Genomic DNA, 23,173 nt, shown 5'->3' with positions numbered 1-23,173 from the left:
CTGAGCCTTGCTCAAGATTTAATTAAATTAAGGTCTTTAATGGAGTCAGTTAGCAAATTGGGCGACTTGGCAGAACAATAACTAAGGGACAGCAGGGCAATATTATTATTGGTCTCTGTTCATTCTTAAAGGAGAAAATCATTTGTTTCTGAGTGCACTGTAATATAGCCCCTTATTTCTTCATACTTACAAAAGCAGATCCAAACTCCTCAAGCTAGAATTAGAAAGAAAATGTCTTGTTCTTTCATTCATTTGTACTCTACATAAATGATTAGTCTTCCCTGGCCAGGCAGGGGTCACAGTGATAAACTGGATACAACCCCTGGCTTCAGGGCTATTGAGAGTCATTGCAGTGTTATAGGTGGTGGGCATAGAAGAACGACCATGGGCATAGAAGTGCACACAGAGAGACATGTGCTGGCAAGGTACAGATTCTCCATACTGTTTGCTCCTTTGACCTAAATTGCTTCAGTCAGCTGCCAAGCAGCCAAAATTCTTTCCCCAGTCTGTTTGGCAGAACAAGACTTCTGGAATCACAGTGTCAGTGAATCCATGTGCAGTTGAATCAAATAATCTTGAAATAAACAGACCTCAGCAGTCCCTTTTGGAATTCTTATATTCTTTAGAAAACTGTGCATATCTATGGCATAAAGTCGTGGTAACAATTTTTCCCTTCCCTTGCCTTCTACCTATGTTCCCTGTGTGTCCTGAGGTGAGTTCCACCTCCCTCTCCATGGGGTCCCCCTTGTGTGTGGCCTCTCTGGTCAGCTCCATAGGTGATGTTAGCTAATAGCCCCACAAGCAGCCTCATTTCTGGATGCACTTTTCCCTGATTTCTTCCTCAAACTGCTTTCTCGTGTCCCCTCTCCACCCTGTTCTCCATTCTGTTTCTTCCTCCCACACAGACTGGCAGTTAGTGACTATTCTGTTAATAGTGATGCAGCTGTCAGCTCCCACAGGTCTCAACAAATCTCCTCTTCTGGCACCCTAAGACGGCACTGAGAGAGAACAAAATGCTCTTAGGAGAAGACTCTTTGTGGGTGTCACACTGGGTGACGTGAGCCTGGTGGGACATTGCTGAAGAAGCACACTTCCTCCCTGTTGTGAGAAGCTGTATGTGGGACCTCAGGCAGAGACTGCTCAGAGCTCTGATTCGGTCACCTCTCTGGGAGTGGTCCCAAGGAAGGCTTTGCTCATGCGTGCTGAGGAGACACTGAGGTAATACCTCTGTGTTTGACCCTCCATCCCTGCCCTTGCTGTACCTGTGCAGTTGCCCAGGGCTAGCTCTTAACTATAAAGGAAAGAACTGTCAGAGGATTAGAAATCTGGGAAGAAATCGACCAGAGCACTTCCTTTTTCTCCTAAGTAGTCAGATCTGAATACTTTCCTGGGCTAAAGAACAAAGAAGATCATACCTGCCAGACCCCAGAGCTATGGAAGCAGCTTATGTTTTCCTTTCCTAGTTTGTGGTCTGTTTTAACCACCTCCAATTTCTATCAAAGATAACACAGCTCTTGCTTAAATTATCGTGTAAATTCACTTCCTAAGAATAAATCTGTATTTTCGACACTTGGATTCTCATTTCTCATTTGAAGGCTCCATGAAGAGTCTTCTAAAATCTCCATTTAGAAAGTGGTTCGCTGCCAAATTGAACACCCTGGACTCAAAGAAGGCAGCCTTGCACATGGGGATAGACTGCCCCAAATGTTATGTAGGACTCTTCTGACCTACTGGGTCTTGTCCTTCTGTAGCTTAGGAATTGTCTCTCCCACACCAGTTTCAATAGAGCAAAACCATGCATTGCAACCTAATTGCCTGAGGTTGCAGCAACCTGTGAGCACGGCCACATGGAACCTCAAAGCAAGGTCTTCTGTTGATGGCTAATGATGTTCCTTATCCGACTTGGGACCCTGGTGCCACTCTTAATTCTTGCATGCCATTCACCCACGACCCACACTCGTAGTTGATGGAAGCCACTGATGCATTTGTCTTACCCACACAGTTGCCTGTGTTATCCTCATTCCAGCATCACACTTTCCGGGCCTCCTGTCTGAGGAGCTGTTTCTGGGTACACCCATGGGATGTTTGTGAAGTCTGTGGCAACTTCAACATTGATTCCCTAATCTCCAACATCTCGATTTCTGTCTGTGCTCTGGGCTCTGGTCTTTATAAGATTAACTTTCTTGCATGTTTTTGTTTCAATTTGTTCCTGGACCCTGAGTTAAATCAACAGATTGTATTTCTTGATTAGAGTTGTCCTGGCTGGTCTCTGCGAGCTTCTCTTTCAGTTGATTTCTTCCTCTGATAGTCTCATCTCTGTTTCTCCGTTCAGTTTGTCTGTGCATTATTTTATTTCACACAAGTGTGTCTTTTCTTGCTGCCCCCACCATGCTCCCCTGTTTCCTCCTTGCACAGACTGAGATCTATTCATATGGCTTTGCATACCTTTGCTCTGATGTGTCTGTGAGCTTTTAGGTTCTATGTGACCCGCTATGACCCTGACTGCATGGCCACCAAATCCCCCAGGCTTTCTGCTTCCCGAAAACACACGCTAGAGGCCCAGTGCCTTGGACAGATGAGTGCTTTGGGGATTTCTCTGGAGTCTACATGCTGAGTCCTTGGGTAGATAAGTTCTCTCTTTGATCGGGTCTGCCGGCGGCCTTCTTGACTGCTTTGCCAGTCTGTCTGCTCTGCAGAAACACAGAGGATGTCTGTCTGTCCCACATCACTGCTCATCCTTGCCCCTCCCTCTTGCTCTCTTCCTCACTGTCTCCTGCTTTAATTGTCTAAGCCTGTGTCTTAGGAAACTCTGTTAGCGAAGATCTGCAAGCAGTCAATATATCATCTTGACAGTGCCCTTATTTTTGCCCAAAACTTTAAAAAGTTTTTTTTAAATCATTCAATTTACTTTGTAACTAACACATAAAAATGTTAATAAATTATACCCATGGCTGGGATTCTATGTAATATTTTGAAACATGTAACATTGGGTAATGTTTAAATCCATTTAAATCTTATTTGTTCCCTCAAGAGATTGTGATTTCTTTATGGTAGAAGTACTCAAAATTCTTTCTTCTAGCTCTTTGAAGTGCACAGTATACAACTGTCACCAGTGGTGGCCATACACCGTAAGAGCATGCCAGAACCTCCGACTCCTCGCTGTACCTTAGTATTCCCTTTATTAATCCAAACCCACCCCTACTGGGTCCCACTCCTACCGGGTCCCATTCCAGCCTCTGGTGAGCACCGTTCTACATGCAGCTTTATTTTTATTTGTCTATTTTTTACTCGTGTGTATGTGTGTGCATGCATGTATGTGTGAATATGTGTGAGCATATGTGTGTATAGTGTGGAGGCCTGAAGTGGATGTCAGCAAACATCTTTGGTTACCCTTACTCAATCAAACCCAGAACTTGCCTATATGACTATCTATCTATCTTGCTTGCCAGCTTGCTCTGGGATCCTCTTTCTGCACTTTACAAAGCTGGAATTCCAGGCAGGCCACTGTTCTACTCTGAATCTAGTGGGTTATGGGCACCCAAACCCCTGTCCTCTTGCTTGAGTGATAAGGACTTTAGCTGCTGAACCATCTGCAGCCCTACTTTTAAAAATGTTTTTATTATTTGCCAATTTTTTGGTGCATTAAACTTTGCAAAATGTATTTATGGTAATGTGGTGCTTCAATGCATACACATTGAGTAACGTGAAGTCAGGTTAGACATTTCTGCTCAGGGATTTTTAGCAATTTTTTAATGAAAAATTAAAAATCCTTCCTCAAGATTTTGGAAATGTAGGGAGCATAATCATTACCTCTGTTGTGGTGAGAACAACCCCCATAGGCTCCTACCTTTGAATACTTGGCCCTCAGTGGATGGAACTATTTGGGAAGGATTAGGAGGAGTGGCCTTGTTGAAAGAGGCATGTCACTGGGGCTGAGCTTTGAGGTTGTGAAGAAACTCTCGCCATTCTCAGTCTCTCTTTCTCTGAGATGTGAGATCTCAGCTGCTATGACTTTGATCTACTATCATGGACTCTCTCTGTCTGAAACTGTAAGCCCCAAATTAAACTCTTTCTTTTTTATAAGTTGTATTGGTCATAGTGTCTTATCACATAAATAGAAAAGTGACTCAGACAATCACCTTCCATGCAGTACACACCAGAACTTCTTTTCCCTAACAACAACTGATCAAATGATCTTCATCACCCAACCCCACTAACCTCCAGGCTTTCTAATCTCGAGTAGAATGACAACTTTTATTCTACTCCCAACTTCTAAGAGGTCAACTTTTTTTTAATAACCGAGTGTTACTCAGTGTCAATACTTAGATTATTCCCTATGGATGATATAACAATTTACCATCAACACAGTAGCTTAAAAAATAAAGATTTAGTCAGGCATGGTAGCCCATGTCATTGATCCCAGTAACTGAGTTGGAGAGGCAGGCTGAACTCTGTGAGTTTGAAGCTAGCCTGGTCATGTTAGTTCCAGGCTAGGCAGAAATAAACAACGAGACTGGGTCGCAACAAAACACCCTACACCTCAAATTTATTAACTTCCAGCTCTGGTGGTCAGAAATCTAAAATGTGTTACTTTCACTAACATTCAAATGTCAGCAGGAGTGTGGACTTCTGAAAGCCTGAGGGAAGAGTGAACCCCCTAACTATACAGCAGCCATGGGCATCTGCCCTCTATAGCCTTGCCCGTCCCTCCAGCTTCCAGACAAGCCACACAGCGTCTTCAGGACTACCCGACAGTTCTGTTTCCTTTCTCCCATGGCCCAGATGACCCAGGACCTCCTTCCTCTCTCAACTTCTGTTTGTTTTATACAGGGAATGAGGATATAGACCACAGACTGCCAAGTGTTAGGTTTTATGGTGCATTAGATTTCTAGCTGCATTTGGATGGATTTTCTCAAGACTGTCAGTAACGCTAAGCGCTGCAGTAGTGAATGAAACAGACCAATACTCTTGGCCTCAGAGTCCATCTTAAGGGACAATCTTTTAAAATTTGACATCAGCCTTGATGTGGTAGTCCACGTGTGTCATCCCAGGGCTCATGAGGCAGAGTTTCAGACTTGAGACCAGTAGGGGCAACATACTGAGACTTGAGTGTGAGAAAAGAAAAAAAGAAGGCTCAACACTTGGTCCTTTTGGGGGTATTACTTCGTACTGTACATAAAAATTCCTCCTTTTATTTTATCTTTTTTTTTGACTTATCTATTGTAATACAGTCTGGTGTTTGTCTTTTTATCCGAGGCAGATTCTTCTGGGTTCGCTAGTTCCTCTCTCCTTCCCTCCTCCCTACAACTGTCACTCCACATCTGGAGCTTCCTGGTCATAAGCGCCAGTCTTCTGATGTCTAGTGACACTAGATTGGGTGAGTTACAAGTTTGGTGTCCTAAGAGGTAGGAGGAGGCTTGGCAATACACACCAGTGTTAGATGATAATGTGTTTGAGGTCCTGCAGTGTACAGGATAGATGGTACAGATTTGCAACCCATGTGTTGGAACCCACATGTGCCCTGTCTTTGGAGGTTTTGATACACTAATTTAGAGGTAGGGCCTCACTATAGAGAGCAAGGTCAGCTTGAACACAATCTCTCCAGCCTTCGTAATGCTGGGGTTACTGACATGTGCCACCACACCTAGCCTGGTGCTTTGATTGCTTATAGATTCCCCTTTATAGCTCCAGAGGAGTCTTTGGGATTGTAGAGCAGCGTGCTGTGTTCACTTTCCACAGACAGGAGTGGTAGGAAACCTTCAGGCTTTGCCGGACAGAGAACTGTTTGGCTCAAGAACCTACTCCCTGTCTCTTGCCCTCCCGACTGTCCTCCTTCCTGTCCTCTTGTGTCCGCACCTAGAGAGTTTGCTGTTTCCCTTGACTTTGGCAATGAGTCCCTCTCTCATGGTACCTTTTCCATGCAGCATTTCCATGCGTTGTTAATAGAAGTGTCTGTTGGTTTTAGCCAAGGCCATCTCATGCTGTTGTCCGGTGCACTGTTACTGGAACAGCAGCCTTTGGACAGCTGGTTTCAGCCCTGCTTCTCATAGTTGTCCCTGGGGAAGTCTGTCAACATGAATCTAATCCCTGCTGCCCATCTTGTGGAAATAGTGGCCACCTCCCTTCAGATGCACCACACAGTGTTCTGCTTCTTCTTTCAGTGGCTTCGTCTTCCTTCCTATGAATGCCCCATGCATATTATTTTCTTTTCTACCCTTTCCTATTATTTTGATAAGATGTCCAGAGTTTGAAGAAAGCATCTCCCCATTCTTGACTTGAATTGAGCCCCTAAGTGCTATGGTGTAAGCTTGCTCACCCTGCCTCTTTCCTTACTTCATTATCCTAGGTAGGTCACACCCCTTCCTCACATCAGGCATCTGTTAATTCACTCCACTATACCTAGCAGAGAAAATGCACCACGAGATGAGAGTTCTACAGGTCCCACCATCCCTCCCTCTTCTTTCTGCAAAGTCTCCCTTCCTTCTGCCTGCCATGCCCTCTTCTCCTGTCCCCAGCTGAGCAGGCCCTGCACTGCCTATCCTCTACTGACCCTTTGACCATGTCCTCTAGAGATGACCCTTGTCTCCATGTCCACTCCTCTTTAGACCTTAGCCAACCGCGAATCCCTTATTGTATGCCTTTATCTCTGATCGGCTTCCTTCAGTTTGATGTCTTTATTTATCTCCTTATTTATTTACATAGTCCTGACTGATCTCCCTGGGAGTGGGGGTAGGAAGGAACCGTGTGTGTATGTAGTTTGTGTGTCCACTGCACTGAGAAATGCCATAATCTATGATGCCACCCAGCTTCAAGAGTGGACAGCTGTTTAATTTCCTTGAATATTTTTTTTCTGGGGTCCCCACCTCCCCCTTACTCTGGTCCTTTCTTTTCTGTTACTCCAGTCAACATAAAACAAGCCTCAAACCCTTAAATAAGAACCAGAGTCCACTGCCTTTTCACCCGACACTATGAAGGAGGGATGCAGCCTCCATCTGCAGGCGATTCTCTCTGCAGACACCTCTTCATAGTGGAGTTCCCATCAGGTTTTGCTAGGTTTCTGAGCCCTTGAGAGACCTTACCTTACCACTAACTGAGTTCCAATCTTTAGAGCAGATCAACTTCCCTAAATCTGCATGGGTATTAGCTATGTACTTGAGGATTGAGAAAATAGCCTCTTGGGGTCTGGGGCTGGGCCTGAGGGATCCAGTTCAGAAAGGTTGTCAGGGTGATAAATGATTTTCCTAGATATGCCAGTTTTCCATCAAATACACTTTGATTCTTGGCTGTCCCAATTTAAAAAAAAAATGCACCCTGTTATATAGAGAAAAGCTTATTTCCTTTAATAAAAACATTTTAATAGAAAATGGGTTTATCAGATAATTACTAAAAATATGGTGTCTTGAAAAATGATTGATTGATTTTTATTTTAGGTGTATATGTATTTTGCCGGCATGTATATCTGTGTGAGAGTGTCAGATCCACTGGAGGTAGAGTTACCAGCAGTTTAAGCTGCCAAGTGGGTCCTGGGAATTGAACCCAGGTCTCCGGGAAGAGAGCAGCCAGTGCTCTTAATCTCTGAGTCATATCTCCAGCCCCCAAAAAAGTTATTCTTAATATTTCCAGGGTTCCAAAGTTCCAAATCAAGATGTGGGCAGCAGGGCTGTGCCCACTCTACAGATTGGAAAGGAGCTACCTAAGTTGCCTCCTTCAACTCCTGATGCTCAGAGCTCTTGATTAGCGGCCTTCTCTGTGTTTATGTCGCTCCATGTGGCCTTCATGGATCCCATGACTCTGGCTCTGCCTCAGCCCCCTGCCCCCCATTGGTTCTCTTTTAAGATGCAGGTCATTGAGTGGAGCCCACTCTGAGCTAAGTTCAGGTTGATCTCAGGGAGCCATAGTGGCATCCAGTCTCTTCTGAGATAAAGCCACATGCACAGGTATGATGTAGAATTTGGATGTCAGTTTTGTGGGATCCCTGATCCAACGGTTTCCCAAGGGAGGAGTGAATAGGAGATGTCTGATAGCTGGCTACCTCCCTCCTCTTCCCAGTCCTTGCCTAAGCTAACTTGATTTATTGGGTAGCCTTCAGTTCTGGGTATTGGGTCATTTAATTTCACCCCAAATGTGTAAGAGAAGGCCACATATTCCTGCCAACTTCCCTTCTTTCTGTACAGCTGACTAGACTCCCGTCAGCAGGGTTTTCACCTGCTGATGAACACTGCCATTAAGATATACAGCATGGCCCAAAGGAAGGTGTTTGTCATCCTTTAGTTTCCACAGGGCCCCTAGCTTTTAAGATAAGAAGGTAAAGATTTAGAAATTATTTAAAGGCATGAATACATATGGGAAATAACTAGAAGCAATTGTCTGAGAGCAATCTGAAGGGGCGTACGAACCTTTTCTGTTTTAACTTGCAGTGCTACGTAGCTTTTCCACTTTCAACACTCAGTACCTTTGTGATTAGAAAAGCAAAGATTTCTAAAACCCAGGTCATTTTTTATTTGTTTTAACATATTTGCTAGGATTGTTTGTGTTTTTCAAAAGCAAACCATGGTGGCTCATGCGTGAATCCTTGCACTGGAGAAACAGAGGCAGGGCAATTGCTGTAAGATCCAAGGCTGGTTTGGGTGAAAGAATAAGATTCTGACTCAAAAAACTGAACTAAGCAAGCAAGCAAACAAGCCACGATGAGTGGGCTGATTGGTGCTCTAGGAGCAGGCCATTGATGATTTTCTGCTCAGTGTAGATTGGATGTAGGTTTTAGAGTGACGTTAACTCTGTTAATTATTCAGGACCTTTCAGACTCCACTAGAGAAGCTGCCTGGGCACGTGGTGTGAGCATGGGTGCTCCTGCTCTGCCGAGTGGCCTGAAGAGCCTCCACACAGACACTGCCTTTGGTTTGTTAGGGACTGTTGTAAAGAATCTCCCGTCAGGAATTGTGTTTGACTCTGGCAGGCATGTGTCTTTCCAGTCTGTACCCTGTTTTGATGTGGCCCAGTCTGCAACATTTTGAGATGGCCCAGTCTGTACCCTGTTTTCGCCCCTCTGTCTGCTGTATTGTGAGGACACTGCACATTTCCAGCAAGTCTGAGCTCCTGGAAGCCACAACAAAGCATTAGGCTCTTTTTGATTGGCTTCACTATTGAATACAATTTGCTCCAAGGGAATTTCCTTATTTTGGCTTATAATATGTTGATGAATTATTGAAATTTCAATTACTTTTGGCTCCCAAGATAGCAGAGTAGATATAGCCCAGACATTCAATATGAAAGCTTTCTCTGAGAAGCTCTTAGAGAGGGGGGCTGGGTTTCTACTCTCTGTCCTTGCCTGGAAGGGCTGTGGCCGGCAACAAGCACTGGGGTTTGGCTCTGCTCTGTCTGTGAGACTATAATGCTTTGTAGCCTTGGGTCAGCCACTCAAGGTATGCTTCCCTGACATTCAGCATTCACATTTGTGGGGAACTCATTGGATGTACAGATTCCTGGCTTCATGTAGCACTGATAACTCTGAACCACTGGGATGGGGCTCTGCCACCTAGGTGTCTGACTAGTCCTATAAGGGGGATTTGGTGTACCACAAAGGTTGGAAAACCCTATTCTAAGTGTCCAAGTGTGTGACTTTTTGGTGACTGAGTTTGATGCTTCATTTGTAAGAACTTTTGGGTGCTGCAGTCAACCCGAAGTGTAATAAACCAGGCTTGGTAGTGCTGTCCTGTAATTCTAGTGCTTGAGGGGAAAAGACAAGCAGATCAGCAGTTCAAGATCCTCTTGATTGCATAAGCAAATTTGGTAATAGTCCTTGTACTCTGATGATAAAGGTGTGCCCATAGTTATCAGAAAGGTAGCAATTTTCCCGTTTACTGGGGTATTTCTCACCTTAGTGGTCACAGAGCAGTAACCACAGAGGAGTGAGAGTTAGATATCCATTGTGGTATTAGTGTGCCATATTTTGTGTATATTTTTTATTTTATGTGTATGGCTGCTTTGCATGTGTGGCTGTGTATCACATGTGGGAGTGGTGCCTCTGTAGGCTAGAACAGGGTGTCTGGTCCCCAGAGACTGTATAGTTACAAGCCTCCATGTGGGTGCTTCAAATTGACCCCTAGTCTTCTGGAAGAGCAATCAGTGCTCTTCTCCACCGAGATTTTATGCTTCGGCTACTTAGATGTTCCTTCCCACTGTACTAGGGATGCTCCTAGCCTTGGCTATCTGGTGGAAAGCTGCTGGTAGATTCACTGCCACTCCATCCTGGCCTCATCATTCTCCCCAAGCCCCTGTCTCTAATAACAGTTTGTCCAGTACTGCATATCTTGCAGACACGGTGCATGTAATTCTATTCCCCGACCCCACACTACCCCAGCCATGCCTCTGCTAAGCCCACCCCTGACATGCTCTCCTGTGGGGCCCGGTGGAGCCCAGCTCTCCTATCACAAACACACCCCTCTATACTCTCTGGAGTAACTTCAGGTGGAAGCACAGTCTTTTCACGTTCCGCTGCCTCAGAGCTCGGGAGGGTAATGTTTCCAGCGTTTGTGTGTATGTGTTAAGACTCTTATTCTCTATCGATATGTGAGCTCTGAGTTTCCTAAGACTGGAAATCACGTCCTCATTTGCACCGCCCACCGCAGCATCAGGAACTTCTCTGCTGTCTGAGCAAATGCTCCTTAACGGTGCGCCTCCTCTTGGACTGGAGCATCCTTCGCTTAGTTCGCATATTCTCCTCCCTGCCTGTGAGTAACAGATGATTGACCAGCTCCACTTAGTGATACAGTGGCTTCAGTGGACTTGACCAGCTGAGCATCACAGTTGGAAACTTTGCCCTTGACTCTCCGGCTCTTTTGCCCTTTAACCTGGGAAACCACCAACTCGGTCTAAAGGGGTTCTGGTTTCAGGTCCGAGAGCTCCAAACTCGACTGCAGAGTGTCCAGGCCACTGGACCTTCTAGCCCTGGTCGCCTCACTTCTGCCAATCGCCCCATTAACCCCAGCACCGGAGAGCTCAGCACCAGCAGTAGCAGCAATGACATCCCCATCGCCAAGGTGAGTTCCTGGGCATGAGTCTGGTGGGTTGGAAGACTTCTCATAGGAAATCCCAGCTGTGGCTGAGCCCACCATTTTGCAGGCAGATCAGTGTACATACCCTAGGGGCTTCCCCTGGGACTGAGTGTCAGGGCAAGATAACCCACTAATGGGTTTAAGTCTCTCTGAGCAGCAACCTGTATAGCAACTCTCATTAATCAGCCTGCTGGAAAATGTCAGAGCTGACACGCCTTTGTGGAGAGTTTTGTCCAGTGTGACCCCGCAGTAAATGGGTACTTGCTTTCAAGGAGCTAAGGTTCAGCCCTTAGGGGACCCTGGGTGATGAAGCAGTAATTTCCCTCCTCAGAAGACTGATAGCCATGCCAGAAAAAGAAATACATTACAGAGCTAAGTGTGAAATTGCATGCCTATAATTCCAGCCAGGAGGCAGAGGCAGGAGGATCACTGAGTTCTAGGCTGTCCAGGGATACATAGTGAGACATTGTCACAAAAGAAAGAAAGAAAGAAAGAAAGAAAGAAAGAAAGAAAGGAAATATACTTTTTAAACACTTGTTCTCCGTCAAAGCACACAATGCTTTTGTACAGTCTTCTAAAAAGAACCTGTCACATGGTATAAATGGCAGATGTCTTCCTGCCTGACAGCCATGATAGTCTCCATAGTGAAGTGGTTTCTCATCCTTTGAGTTTAGTAAGTTAGGTGAAGCAGTGTTTCTCAACCACAAGTGATTTTTGCCCCCTAAGGAACACTTTGAACGGTTACAACTTGAGTGCTCCTGGCATCTTGTGGCTGGAGTCTAGAGATGCTGCACAGTAGCCTACAGTGGGCAGAACGGTCTCCCGTCCCCAGGTTGTCCAGCCCCAAATGTGCTGAGGTTGAGAAGAAACCCCATTTTAAGTTTATGGTTGCAAGGTTGAACCATTGAATTGTTTGGAAGTGTTTTGCTGAATTACTGTAGTTGACATGGTAACAATTGTGTAAGCATAGACCGAACTTATGTTGGGGAGTGATGTGGACTTTCCGATATTTTTTTTTTTTTAAGATTGCCGAGAGAGTGAAGCTATCAAAGACAAGATCTGAATCGTCATCATCTGATCGGCCAGTCCTGGGGTCAGAAATCAGTAGCATTGGGGTGAGTGTTGGCAAGGGGTAAGGAAAGAAAGAACCCAATACAGCCATGTAGACCATGGCTCCTAGAGGATAGAAATACTGTTTTTCACTTCCAATTCATCAGTTAATTATATAATAAATCGGGGCACAGTGAAATGTGGTAAGTCTCTAAATGGTGAATTGCTACTTCAGTTTTAAGGGAGATAATCTCTTCCTATTTCCCACCCGCCAACTCCCACACATGTGAAATCTTCCAAAAAAGAGATAACATGCATTTAGTTGCTGATGATGCCAGTGAATGTCTTGAAGTATCTGCTTCTTATCACCTGGCCCCACAGAGACCCCAGGAGTTGTAAGACTCCCAAAGGACTGTGTCTCTGCACATACTTCTGGAAGGGAACACACTGTCCAGGGAGGGCGGAAGCTGTCTTTGAAGTGTGATCCAAAGCTAGCAGAGAACGGACAGGACCTGCCTGCCCAGTATGCGAGTCTTGATGGGTAGAGCCTGTATCCTCCAGGGAGTAAGACGGATGGCTGGGGCGCTGACAAGGGAAGAGTTCCAGCTCTTTAAGAAGTATGGTTTCTGATATGGTAAAGCTGGGAGGGCTAGCTGTTTGATCCTAGGCCAAGAGGAGATAACAGAAAACAAAACAAAACAAAAAACCCAAACACTTGAAGTTTTACATGGATCAAAAATCACGTGCAATCAGATTCTGTGTCAAAACCAAACTGTGAGGATAAACGGGAGAGCCTCTCTTTCGGCCCATAGTCACCAGAGACTGTGGTGTGGGAGGAGTCTAGGGTAAGGAAAGGAAGCCCAGACTGCATCTAACTTCCAGGATTTTCAGGACTCTAAGAGGACTGATCTTCCCTTGCTTGTTGGTTCCCAGCGTCACTTACTGAGGAGGTGCAGCTCTGAGCCCATTGTGTTTCCTATAATCCGTTCACACTAGTTTTTTAATGTTCAAATTATACCAGCCGAGACCCACGAGACTCAGATGAGTAACCGTCTCCTAGTGCCAAATTCTTCAAGACTCTTGCCTTTACGTTGTTGTATGTGTAAGTTGTGCCTGGGGACCAGTGTTTCTGATCTGGTATCTCTGTAGGCAGCTATGTTCATTTGCACAGGTTTCCAGCAGCGTGGCAGAACACCTGGCCCACTCTCTTCAGGACTGCTCCAACATCCAGGAAATTTTCCAAACACTCTACTCACACGGATCTGCCATCTCCGAAAGCAAGATTCGAGAGTTTGAGGTGGAAACAGAACGGCTGAACAGGTGAGAGCAATCTGATGTGTTTCACTGGGGGTGGAGTGGGAGCTGTCGTCATCCCCCCAACCCCACTGCCACTTTGTTTATAAAAGTTCATCCAAATTGTCTTGTGAACTGTGACCTGCAGTGAGATGGCAAGGCTGGTGGGACTGAGATGGAGGAGTGCTCGTGGCAGTCAGGGTCAACTTCACAATTCCGGGGCCTCATGCTTAGGAAGGTTCCACAGATATATTCTGCCTGACTCTGCTGTTACTATTCTTAATCTTTAATAATTTAGGAACAAGAGGCGCCACCTTCTCATTTCACTCTGGACCTTGTGAAGTGCTTAGCGAGTCCTGGGCGCAATCCATAGGGAATGTCCAGTAGGTCATAGATGGCTGCCTAGTGTAGGGGCCGGTGCTGCAGAGAGTCTCAGCGGGAAGTCCTGGAATGTTGAGTCAGGGTCTGGGGCTGCTTGTGTTTGCCAGAAGGAGCAAAGGCAGTGTGCTGGAACCATTTTTGGCATTGGCCCCACATGTTCGTCTAATTCTTTGCTTTCTCTGAGCAATTCTCTGCTGATTTTCTTTATGCTCAAGCATACATAGGATGTCCCTACATCCTATCATAACTGGATTTGGAGTTTACCATATAATAGCTTCATAGATTCTTCCTGATTCTCTTGCTATAGACAGTTGTAGTGTGCATTCCTGCCTCTTGGCAAAGACAAACTTAAGTGTCATCTCAGAAATGAGGCAGCTACTTCAAAGACTAAGAAGTACCATAGCCAAACCCGCGAACCTCGCTGGCTCAGACTCTATGCTATGATAGACGAAAGGCCTGTTGAACAGTCTCCAAGAGTGATGTGGCTGCCTTGACTTAGCAGTCTTTAGTGAGCACAGGAAGAGCTCGGAAGGAGCATGAGCTAATCAAAAGGGAATGTGGACATTAATTCCCATCTACCATTGCTGAATTCCATTCCTCTTGTGTGTGGCAGAATAGAATAACTCAAACTAGCTTGTTTTTCCTCCCTGATATGAAGCTGTTTTAGTTTTGGAGAACAAAGGAAATGTGGTGATGTAGGTCATTTTAAAGATTATTTTATTGATTTAACGTACACGTGTTTGTGTCTGTGTGCATATGAGCACGTGAAGACAAGGGACCCGTGGAGGTCAGAGGCATCAGATCTTCCTGTGGAGCAAGTTACAGGTGCTGGGAGTCAGTCAAACTTGGATCCTCTGTTAGATCAGTATGTGCTCTTAACTGCTGAACATCTCTTTAGCCTCATCAATTTTATATCTTGAAATTAAAAGATGTCCATATTAAATCCAAAGTCCTTTACAATGGCAATCCTGATGGTCATCTAGAAACAAGGCAGAAGCACTTTCCTCCACTGGCCTGGAAATGCTTAGACCTGAAGGAGATTTGCCCTTTGTGACTGAACGAAGCCATATGCCTTCGGGGCGATGCCCACAAGCCTTCAGGGGACCCTGTGCCCACAAGCCTTCAGCCTTCACAAGCCTTCAGCCTTGGCTGAAGATCTCTTCTCTGGGATTTCAAAGGTCTGCTTTGTTGCTGAACTTGGGGGAGGCACCTTTCTTCTCAGTGATACACTCCCAGGAGAGAACAAAGAATTGGTACTATTTAGTCCTTGAAGCTCAGGTTAGGTGTTCAGCAGCACAATGGGTGCTCACAGAAAACCTCTTAATGTTCAACTTGTGGGGATAAGGCTAGTCTCTTTCAAATGAAGAAAATGAAGGCTTTGAAGTTGAAAGTGAAGCGATGAAATTCAGAGCAGTTACTTAACAAAGACAGCATTCCAGACCCTGCCCTTTGCCCTCGCCCTGTTGTCCTGGAACCTGGAGCTTCCTAGAAATACTGTCCTAATGACTGTTATTTGATTGTCTCAACATTAAAGGCTTAATACTATTTTTTTAAAAAAAATGCTAGCTTTTGATTCAGATTTCCTTGGAGTAGGGGAACATACTTACTCAAACCTGTGCTTACACATGCCACACATCCGTGTTAAGCACCTCCTATGTACTAGAGTATTTGTGACATGAAAAGCAAATCAAAACAGAGAAGGCCCCTAATGTCATGAGGCTTATATTCTGTTAGGAAATATAGATGCAACAGAGCAGAAGAACCCCCCTTCCGAAAAGACATCTCCAGGACACCGAAAGAATCAAGAGTTATTTCTTTGTTACTCTTGTCACTTTGGGTGCTGGAGTTTAAAGCCAGGATCTTGTACAAGTTTTCCAACCATTTTACCACTGAGCTATGTCCCTTACCTGAGGTTGGTCCTTGACATGTGGTCTGGTAAGGCGTCTTTAAAGGTGTCTTGAGGTTTTAAGGACAAAAGAGCAACGATGCCAGGCTGGAAGAGTCATAACCTCCTGGCTGGACAAAGGGGATGTAAAGGAGGAACCCTACAAAGAGTAGGATTGACATAGACCAGGGGTTTGCAGGAAACAAGGGGGCACCAGACAGCGCCTGGCACATATGCAGATTCAGATTCCATAGCAGATTTTACTCTTTAGCCTAAATACAGTTGGAAAGCATTCTTTTTAACAGGAAGATCACAATGTGTTCTGCCTTCTGGAGCTTAGAGGTAAAGGACGGCAAGAGTAGGAACAGAGAGAGATGGCTAGGATGGGCCAGGAGGCACAGAACACAACGGGTTCAGAATATGAGAAGCCTCAGCCCCACATCAGGTCTGGTTGGAAGGAAGAGGCTCAGGGATGCTTTCGTACTAGCTCGTGATAGTAGATGAATAGCTGTGGTGACTTCCAATATGGGGAAGGTGAAGGAGAGAAGGTCGAAGAAAAATAAGCAACCTTTTCAGTGTTAAACCGGAGGCAGTGTGACCCTCCCCCCAAATGAAAATGCCAGGAGGCAACTAATGTGTGGGACTGGCACTCAGGGAGGTGTGTGCTAGAAAAGATGGGACACCATAGAAACAGAAATGCCTCTTGGAGTCACAGATTTGGCTAGAACCACCCCTAAGCGAAGTGCTGGCAGAAGATGGGATCCCCAAGCCTCAGCCCCAAGGAAACACCAACCCTCACAGCCGTTACATTCAGATACCGGCAGGGTGTTCTGACCTGAGCAAGGGAGGCATTTCAGGCAGGGACGGTTTCCTCTCAGTCACACAGAGGTCAGCATTGGAGTAAACGGCTTCTAATTAGCAGGGACCACGACACTTTCTAAATTGTAAACAAGAGAGTGGGGACCACTGAAAGAGGCCAAACGAAGAAGAGTGGAAAGGCGTGTGTTTTGTTTTGTGTTAGTTAATACTTGCGAAAATGCCCAGCAATGCCATGTCACCTTTGCGTGTGTGTACTGTGTGTGTTGTGTATATGAGTTCATGAACATGTGTGTCTGTGGAGGAAGAGATAAACACCCAAGCATCTTTCTCAATCACTCTTCCACCTTCTCTTCATGAGGCAGCGTCTCTTACGTGAATCTGGAGCGAGCTTGCCAATTCGGTTAGGCTGTCTGGTGAGCAAACTCCATAGAGCCCCCTGTCTTCACCTCCCCAGGGCTGGGGTTACAGACCACGCCACTTTGCCTGGCTTTTAAGTGGGTGCTGGGGCGTGAACTCAGCTCTTCATGCTTTCACCACAAGCGTTTCACTTGACTGAGCTGTGTCTCCAGCCTCCCACATCACCCGTGTGTTTTATATCCACATATATGCCTCTGTGTGTGTTTGTCTGTGTTATGTGTATGCGTTCATGTGTGTACTCACCTGTGCATGTGTGTAGAAGCCAGAGGATGTTCGGTGTCTTCCTTTATTCTTCACCTGACTTTCTGAGATGGGGGCCTCTCAGCAAACCCCAAGTTCACCAGTTGGCTAGGTTGGCAAACCAGCAGTCTCTGGGAAGCTGCTTGACTCTGCTCCCCTCATCCCGCCATCACTAGACTTCCTGACGCACACTGCCATGCCTGTGCGGGGTCTACACAGGCCCTCATGCTCGCATGGCAAGCACTGTATCTGCTGACCCTCCCCTGCCATGTCTTCTTCACATGACTGTCTGGCCTCCTTGCCAGTGGAACAAGGAACATGTCCCATCACAAGCCTGCTGCGTGAAACCAATGTCTTTTTCATTGTAGCCGCATTGAGCACCTCAAATCCCAAAATGATCTCCTCACCATAACCCTGGAGGAATGCAAAAGCAATGCTGAGAGGATGAGCATGTTGGTGGGAAAATACGAATCCAACGCCACAGCACTGAGGCTGGCCTTGCAGTACAGGTAGGGAAGCCAGAGCGTGGAAGACATCCTGGGTGGTCTTTGGTTTATTCTTTAAACATGTATTTGTTTATTAATTTATTTCTTGATTTACTGTGTGCATGCATGCATGAGTAACATACATGCCCAGTGCATGTATAAAAGCCAGAAGAGAGCATGTGAATCTGTCCTCTCTTTCCACCATGTAGGTTCCAGGTTTTGAACCCGGGACACCAGGCTTGGCCAAAGTGCTTTCATATGCCAAGCCATCTTACTATTCTTGCAGCTACTTGGTCTTATACACATCTGTAGCAAACGTGAGCATAAAAGTACAAGACAACTTTTTAAAGCTATAAGTAGAGGCTTGGACCCGCAAATAGTAACAAATTAAACAGATGGTGCCCCAGCTGAATGGAGATAAAGCAATATTTCCCTTGTTCAGCTTGGAGAAACTCATCAAGAAGCCTTGTTATGACCAGACTCTTGTCTTGACCACATGAATGTCAGGTCTGTCTGCCTCCTGTCTAGACATAGGTCTGTGTGTATTGCAGCACAGTGGAAAGGGACCACTGTGTGTGTGTGTGTGTGTTTGTGTGTGTGTGTGACAATATCTCTGCCTCAGACTAATGATTGTGCCCTGTCATGCCTAGCAAAGAGGCTGTTCACGTATACACAGTGGATGATGGGCATGGAGCAGGATGACTTTTCCTTCTCTTGAACATCTAAGCTCAGACTCTATATGCAACCTAACAGCATTTCATGACGCTTTTGTAGAAGTCTGTATCTGTACTTTTTGGGTTGATAGCCATTTTCTGTTTGTGCTCAGTACCGTGGTAACTGGCAACCACATGATGACCGCACATGTAAAATATAGCCACTGAAAGGTTGTTGGGATCTTTCCCTTTGATTTAACTTAAAATAGCTACATATAATTGTTGTCTGAGGCTGCTCATTTATTTCCCAGCCACCTAGACCTGAAATAACCACACATAAACTGTATTAATTAAAACACAGCTTGGCCAATCACTTAAGCATATTTCTAGCTAGCACTCACAACTTAAATTAACCCATTTCTATTGTTTCATATTTTACCATTAGGCTTGTGGCATGCTGCCAAGGTTCCGGCTACCAGCTAGCATCTTTCTCCTCTGGCAACTACGTGGTGTCTCCCTGACACTGCCGACTCTCTCTCCATCTCTGTTGGATTTTCTGCCTGGCTTTACTCTGTTAAGCTATTGGCTGAAAGCAGCTTCTTTATTAACCAATGGCAGTAAAACATATTCATAGCATACAAAGGGGAATCCCACATCATATAGCCATTGTCTACTGTTCAGTACTCATCTAGGTAAAAATGATCATCTCTGTAAGGGGAGTTTCAATAACTACTGAGGGTGGCTTGACAGTTATTAGGGTCAGGCATCTGTGAGTGACGTGGCGAGCTGTGCCAAGCCTTTGGCCTCCTGGCCAGTGCTGAAGGTCACGTGACCACGAGGGCTACGATTTCTGAAAGTTTGGCTGGGGTGCTAGGACCTCCTTTCGAGCCTACTTGGTCTGTTCAGAAGCCTCAGTTACCCGCTGGCTGCAGGCTACAAGTCTTTGTTCCACTCCGGCTGACGCCCTCCATTGGGAGACCCAATATAGGGCCCCCACTGTCGGTCAGAGAAAAATACCTGAGAGAGAAAGGGAAGTGGGACAATTTGATCAAGATGGAAGTCATAGTGTTTTGAGAGTCTAGGGCTGGGTACAGCATACCATCATTTCCATAAGTTACAGAGACCAACCCTGCTAGAGTCCAGGGGCCAGAAGGAGAATATGCATTTTGGGATGCAGGCTCAAGAGAGGCTACTGTGGAGACCAAGTACCATAGGTGTGTCATGTGTTTCTTTCGAGTGGTCATCTAAAGGACAACCGGTTTGACCCTGCCTTTTATTGCTTTTTATAATTTTTCTAAAACATAGGGTTTTTTTTTTCTGTTTTTATTTTTATTTTTTCTTAAAGGGATTGACATAACAGCAAGCGACTAGTATATCCAGGGAGCACTTCTATGTGGAATAGTCCTCACTTTGTGCGTGGGGAGGCTGAGGCAGGCACCCGGCTGCAATGGCGCAGTGATGGAGATGGTCACCATTCCTTGCCAGGGCTGATGCCATGCTGTGCTTCTATTGCAGTGAACAGTGCATAGAAGCCTATGAACTCCTACTGGCACTGGCTGAGAGCGAGCAGAGCCTCATCCTGGGGCAATTCCGGGCAGCTGGCGTGGGCTCCTCCCCCGGTAAGTGTCCTCCGAGTTCCCTCTATGCTACTTCCCATCTTGTCAGCATGGCTGCTGGCATTGTCTCCCAGGAACACGAAATCTGCTTGTCAAGTGTGTTTTCCATTTTCCCTCATGACTGAGTGGGTAAATTGTTTACGTTGAATGAAGCAAGAACTGGAGTGGAAACAGGATCACAGACAAGTTAAAACAAACAAGCTCTCTTAGGAAATGGATTCTCCTGGGCTGACGGTAGGAGCGGAGGGAGTGGGGATCACAGTGCTGTTAAAAGGACCCGCACATGCTGTAAGGAGAATGGGCATGTAGGCTTCTTCACGATGTCACTAAAGCTCAGCCAGTGACAGCGCAGGGCCTGCCCTGGTGTGAGGGGAGCATACAGTACAATGCTGGAGAGGAAGGAAGCTTGCCGTACCCTTAGTGTGCCCTGGGCACAAGCTCACCTATGCTTTGTAGGAGTGGCCTTCTGGGAGACCTAGTGATAAGACAATAAACTCAAATGAGCCAGTGTTCCCCAAATCTTCCAAGGCAGGCTATAAGGGCAGGCCAGGTGTCTCCATGTATGGCCCCCAAGCTGTCAGGAAGTTGCTCTGAGCTGTAATCTAGAAGAGGGGGGAGGGAAATAGATGAATAGCTGTTAATGGCCGTGCGCTTCCTGTTGGCCTTCTCTCTCCAGGACACACTACCACAGAGGCTACTCCCCAGACTCCTTCTGAGTGAACCCCCTCTCTATTGCCACATTTATAAGGACAGTTGGGATTTTCCTCCCTTGGTTTTGATGCCCGCGGGAATCAGCATCAAACCTGAAGATGAGAAGAAGCTGAGCAGTACTGTCCTTTCTTATACCCAGGCTTTCTAACAAGAAAGCATTCATCCTTGGGATTGGTGGCCACCCTTCATTCCTCCGCTCCACCCTCTGGTCCCATCCCCACTGCCTGGCCCAGCCCAGAAGCAGAAACTCTGCCAACATTTCCATTAGAAACCTCATTTTTTTTCAGGGTCTTTTAACTGAACCATAAAATTTTACTCCTCATATGAAACAGATCCTAAAATGATCTTGGCTTGCTGTCAAGTTTTTTTTTTAATATGTATTAAGAAAACCATCAATTAAGGTAGAGAAAAAAATCAACCATGTTCTAGTTTGTATCACAAGATGTCTTAACCTATTCCATGAGCAAAAAGCATCTTTATTAGGCCTACACAGTTTGGTTACTTGGTAGGAGTTGAAAGGGCTTAAACAAATCAACATTTAAGCCATTTGCAATGATAATGAAGTGTTCATGCCTCCCTTATCCCAGGTAACTCCTGTATGCATTTAGACGATGACACCATGCCTACTTTAGAACAGAGTACAGAGAACAGTTCAGCTGGTGAGGTGTATGTAAAATTCCGAGTGGAAAAAAGAAACGTGGCGAAAACGGCTGAAAATCAGCGTGTGGGATCTATTCTCAGTACGGGAACCACACCATACTGAAGTGTGTTCTCCCTATTATCCGCATCATTCTCCATCGTGCTAAGCAGTGCCTAATTTTCATAGCTGCTGACAGTGGCAGTTGGGCCGTCCCTCTGCCCATCGTGCTGCATAAGCAAGAGCTAGCTGGTGACATTTTACTCACAGTGTCAATTACTGTGGTTGTCTTTGTTTGTTATTGATCGCACAGGCACTCATTATGTTCATTCCAGAAGCTTTAGCCCCATGGTTCTCAAACTGAGCCTCGGGAAACCGAAGGGGTGTCTCTGGGGCTCAGCAGTGGGCACGAAGGGTGAAGGAGCCAAATGGAGTCCAGCCTCCTCCACTTCACCCAACCACATTTATGTTTCTGATGTTCACCATCCAGATCTGTGTTGGATGGATAGCAAGCCAGCGGTTTGTCTGGCAGCCACAGTTTTTGTATTGTTTTGAAGCCTTTATTCTTTAGAGTAATGTCTCAGTCACTGTTCTGTTGCTGTGAAGAGATCCCATAACCAAGGCAACTCTGAGGAAAGATAGCATTTGATTTGGGGCTGTCTTTACAGTTTCAGAGCTTTAGTCATTGTCATCGTGGTGGGGAGCGTGGTGGCACTGGAGCAGTGGCTGAGAGATACATCCTGATCCAACAGAGACAGGGGTGTAGGGGGAGGGAAGGAAGGAGAGAAGGAGAGAGAGACTGGGGACACTGGGCCTGGCTTGGATCTTTGAAGCCTCAAAGCCCGCCCCCCCAACACACACACACAGTAGCAACAAGGTCAAGCTTTTTAATCTTTTTAATGCTTTCAAGTAATGCCACTCCCATTTAAATGCATGCACCTATGGGTGCCATTCTTATTCAGACGACTGGCAAGTAAATTTCAGTTCCCAGGAAAGTTGAGAGGAAGTGCATAGATGTCCCATGCATGCATATGCTTAGCCTTCTCCATTATAAATGACATGCACCAGACATCATTGTTGTTGAAGTCAAAGTTCCTGGTCTCTATTAGAATTTACTCCCTGTTGGAAACTCCTTGGGTGTGGCAAGTGGACAATGACGAGGACCCACCACCATAGCATCATACCTAGTAGTCTGTGCTTGAAGTTGCCATCTTGTGAAGACTCTTAGCTGTGCCTTCTCATTCCTTTCTTACTCTTCTCTCCCAATCCTTAAGAGCCACTGTTTTTGTTTCTTTTTCATTTCCATTCATCCACTTCTCCCTCCCTCCCTCCCTCCCTCCCTCCCTTCCAAGTTCTAAGAGTCAAACCACAGTATCTTTTACCAAACAGGCAAGTGATCTGCCTTTGAACTTTTTTGTGTGTGTTTGTGGAAAGTATATGTACATGTTCCTATGAGTGGGTACATGCACTTGCATGGATGGGCATGCATGCATTTGTGTGTGTGTGTGTGCATGTGGAAACCAGAATGTCGAGGTCAGAGTTGAGTGTCACCACCTAACATGTTCTCCCGATTAATTAATTTTTCAGACAGGATCTCACTATATAGCCCTTGGATGGCATGGAACTTGCTATGTAGACCAGGCTAGCCTTGAACTCACAAAGAGATTGGCTTTTCTCTGCTTCTGCCTCCCTAGTTTTAGACTTAAAGGCACATATCACCACCTCATATTTGGGGGGGGCATAGTCTGACTGTCCATCAACCACCAGGAATCTGCCTCTTTCCTCCCCAGCTCCCCTCTGGTGCTGGAATTACAGATGTGTGCCACTACACCCAGCTTTTACAAGGTCACTGATTATTTAAAGTCATGTCCTCATGCTTGCGTGGCAGGTACTTGACTGATAAGATCATCTTCGAAACCCCACTGAGCTTTT

At 45.7% G+C, this 23,173-nt stretch overlaps 1 protein-coding gene across 2 annotated transcripts in view; it reads left to right on the top strand.

Moving 5' to 3' along the window:
* Window positions 1–23,173, top strand: part of LOC121442232 (colorectal mutant cancer protein) — a 368,334-nt gene that overhangs the window by 316,308 nt on the left and 28,853 nt on the right. For both annotated transcript variants that reach the window (XM_041643697.1, XM_041643696.1), the window contains 5 exons: window positions 10,893–11,039; window positions 12,080–12,169; window positions 13,276–13,424; window positions 17,508–17,648; window positions 19,793–19,896. In XM_041643697.1, the coding sequence (XP_041499631.1) occupies window positions 10,893–11,039; window positions 12,080–12,169; window positions 13,276–13,424; window positions 17,508–17,648; window positions 19,793–19,896 (631 nt within the window). The remainder of the gene's footprint in view (window positions 1–10,892; window positions 11,040–12,079; window positions 12,170–13,275; window positions 13,425–17,507; window positions 17,649–19,792; window positions 19,897–23,173) is intronic.

This window comes from Microtus oregoni, unplaced genomic scaffold (genome assembly GCF_018167655.1).
Source record: "Microtus oregoni isolate MIOR12 unplaced genomic scaffold, Mior012 000088F_ref0000325, whole genome shotgun sequence".
Lineage (NCBI taxonomy): Eukaryota > Metazoa > Chordata > Mammalia > Rodentia > Cricetidae > Microtus > Microtus oregoni.
The sequence above is the reverse complement of the archived record's forward strand: the minus strand, read 5'-3'. Positions and strand labels throughout refer to the sequence as shown.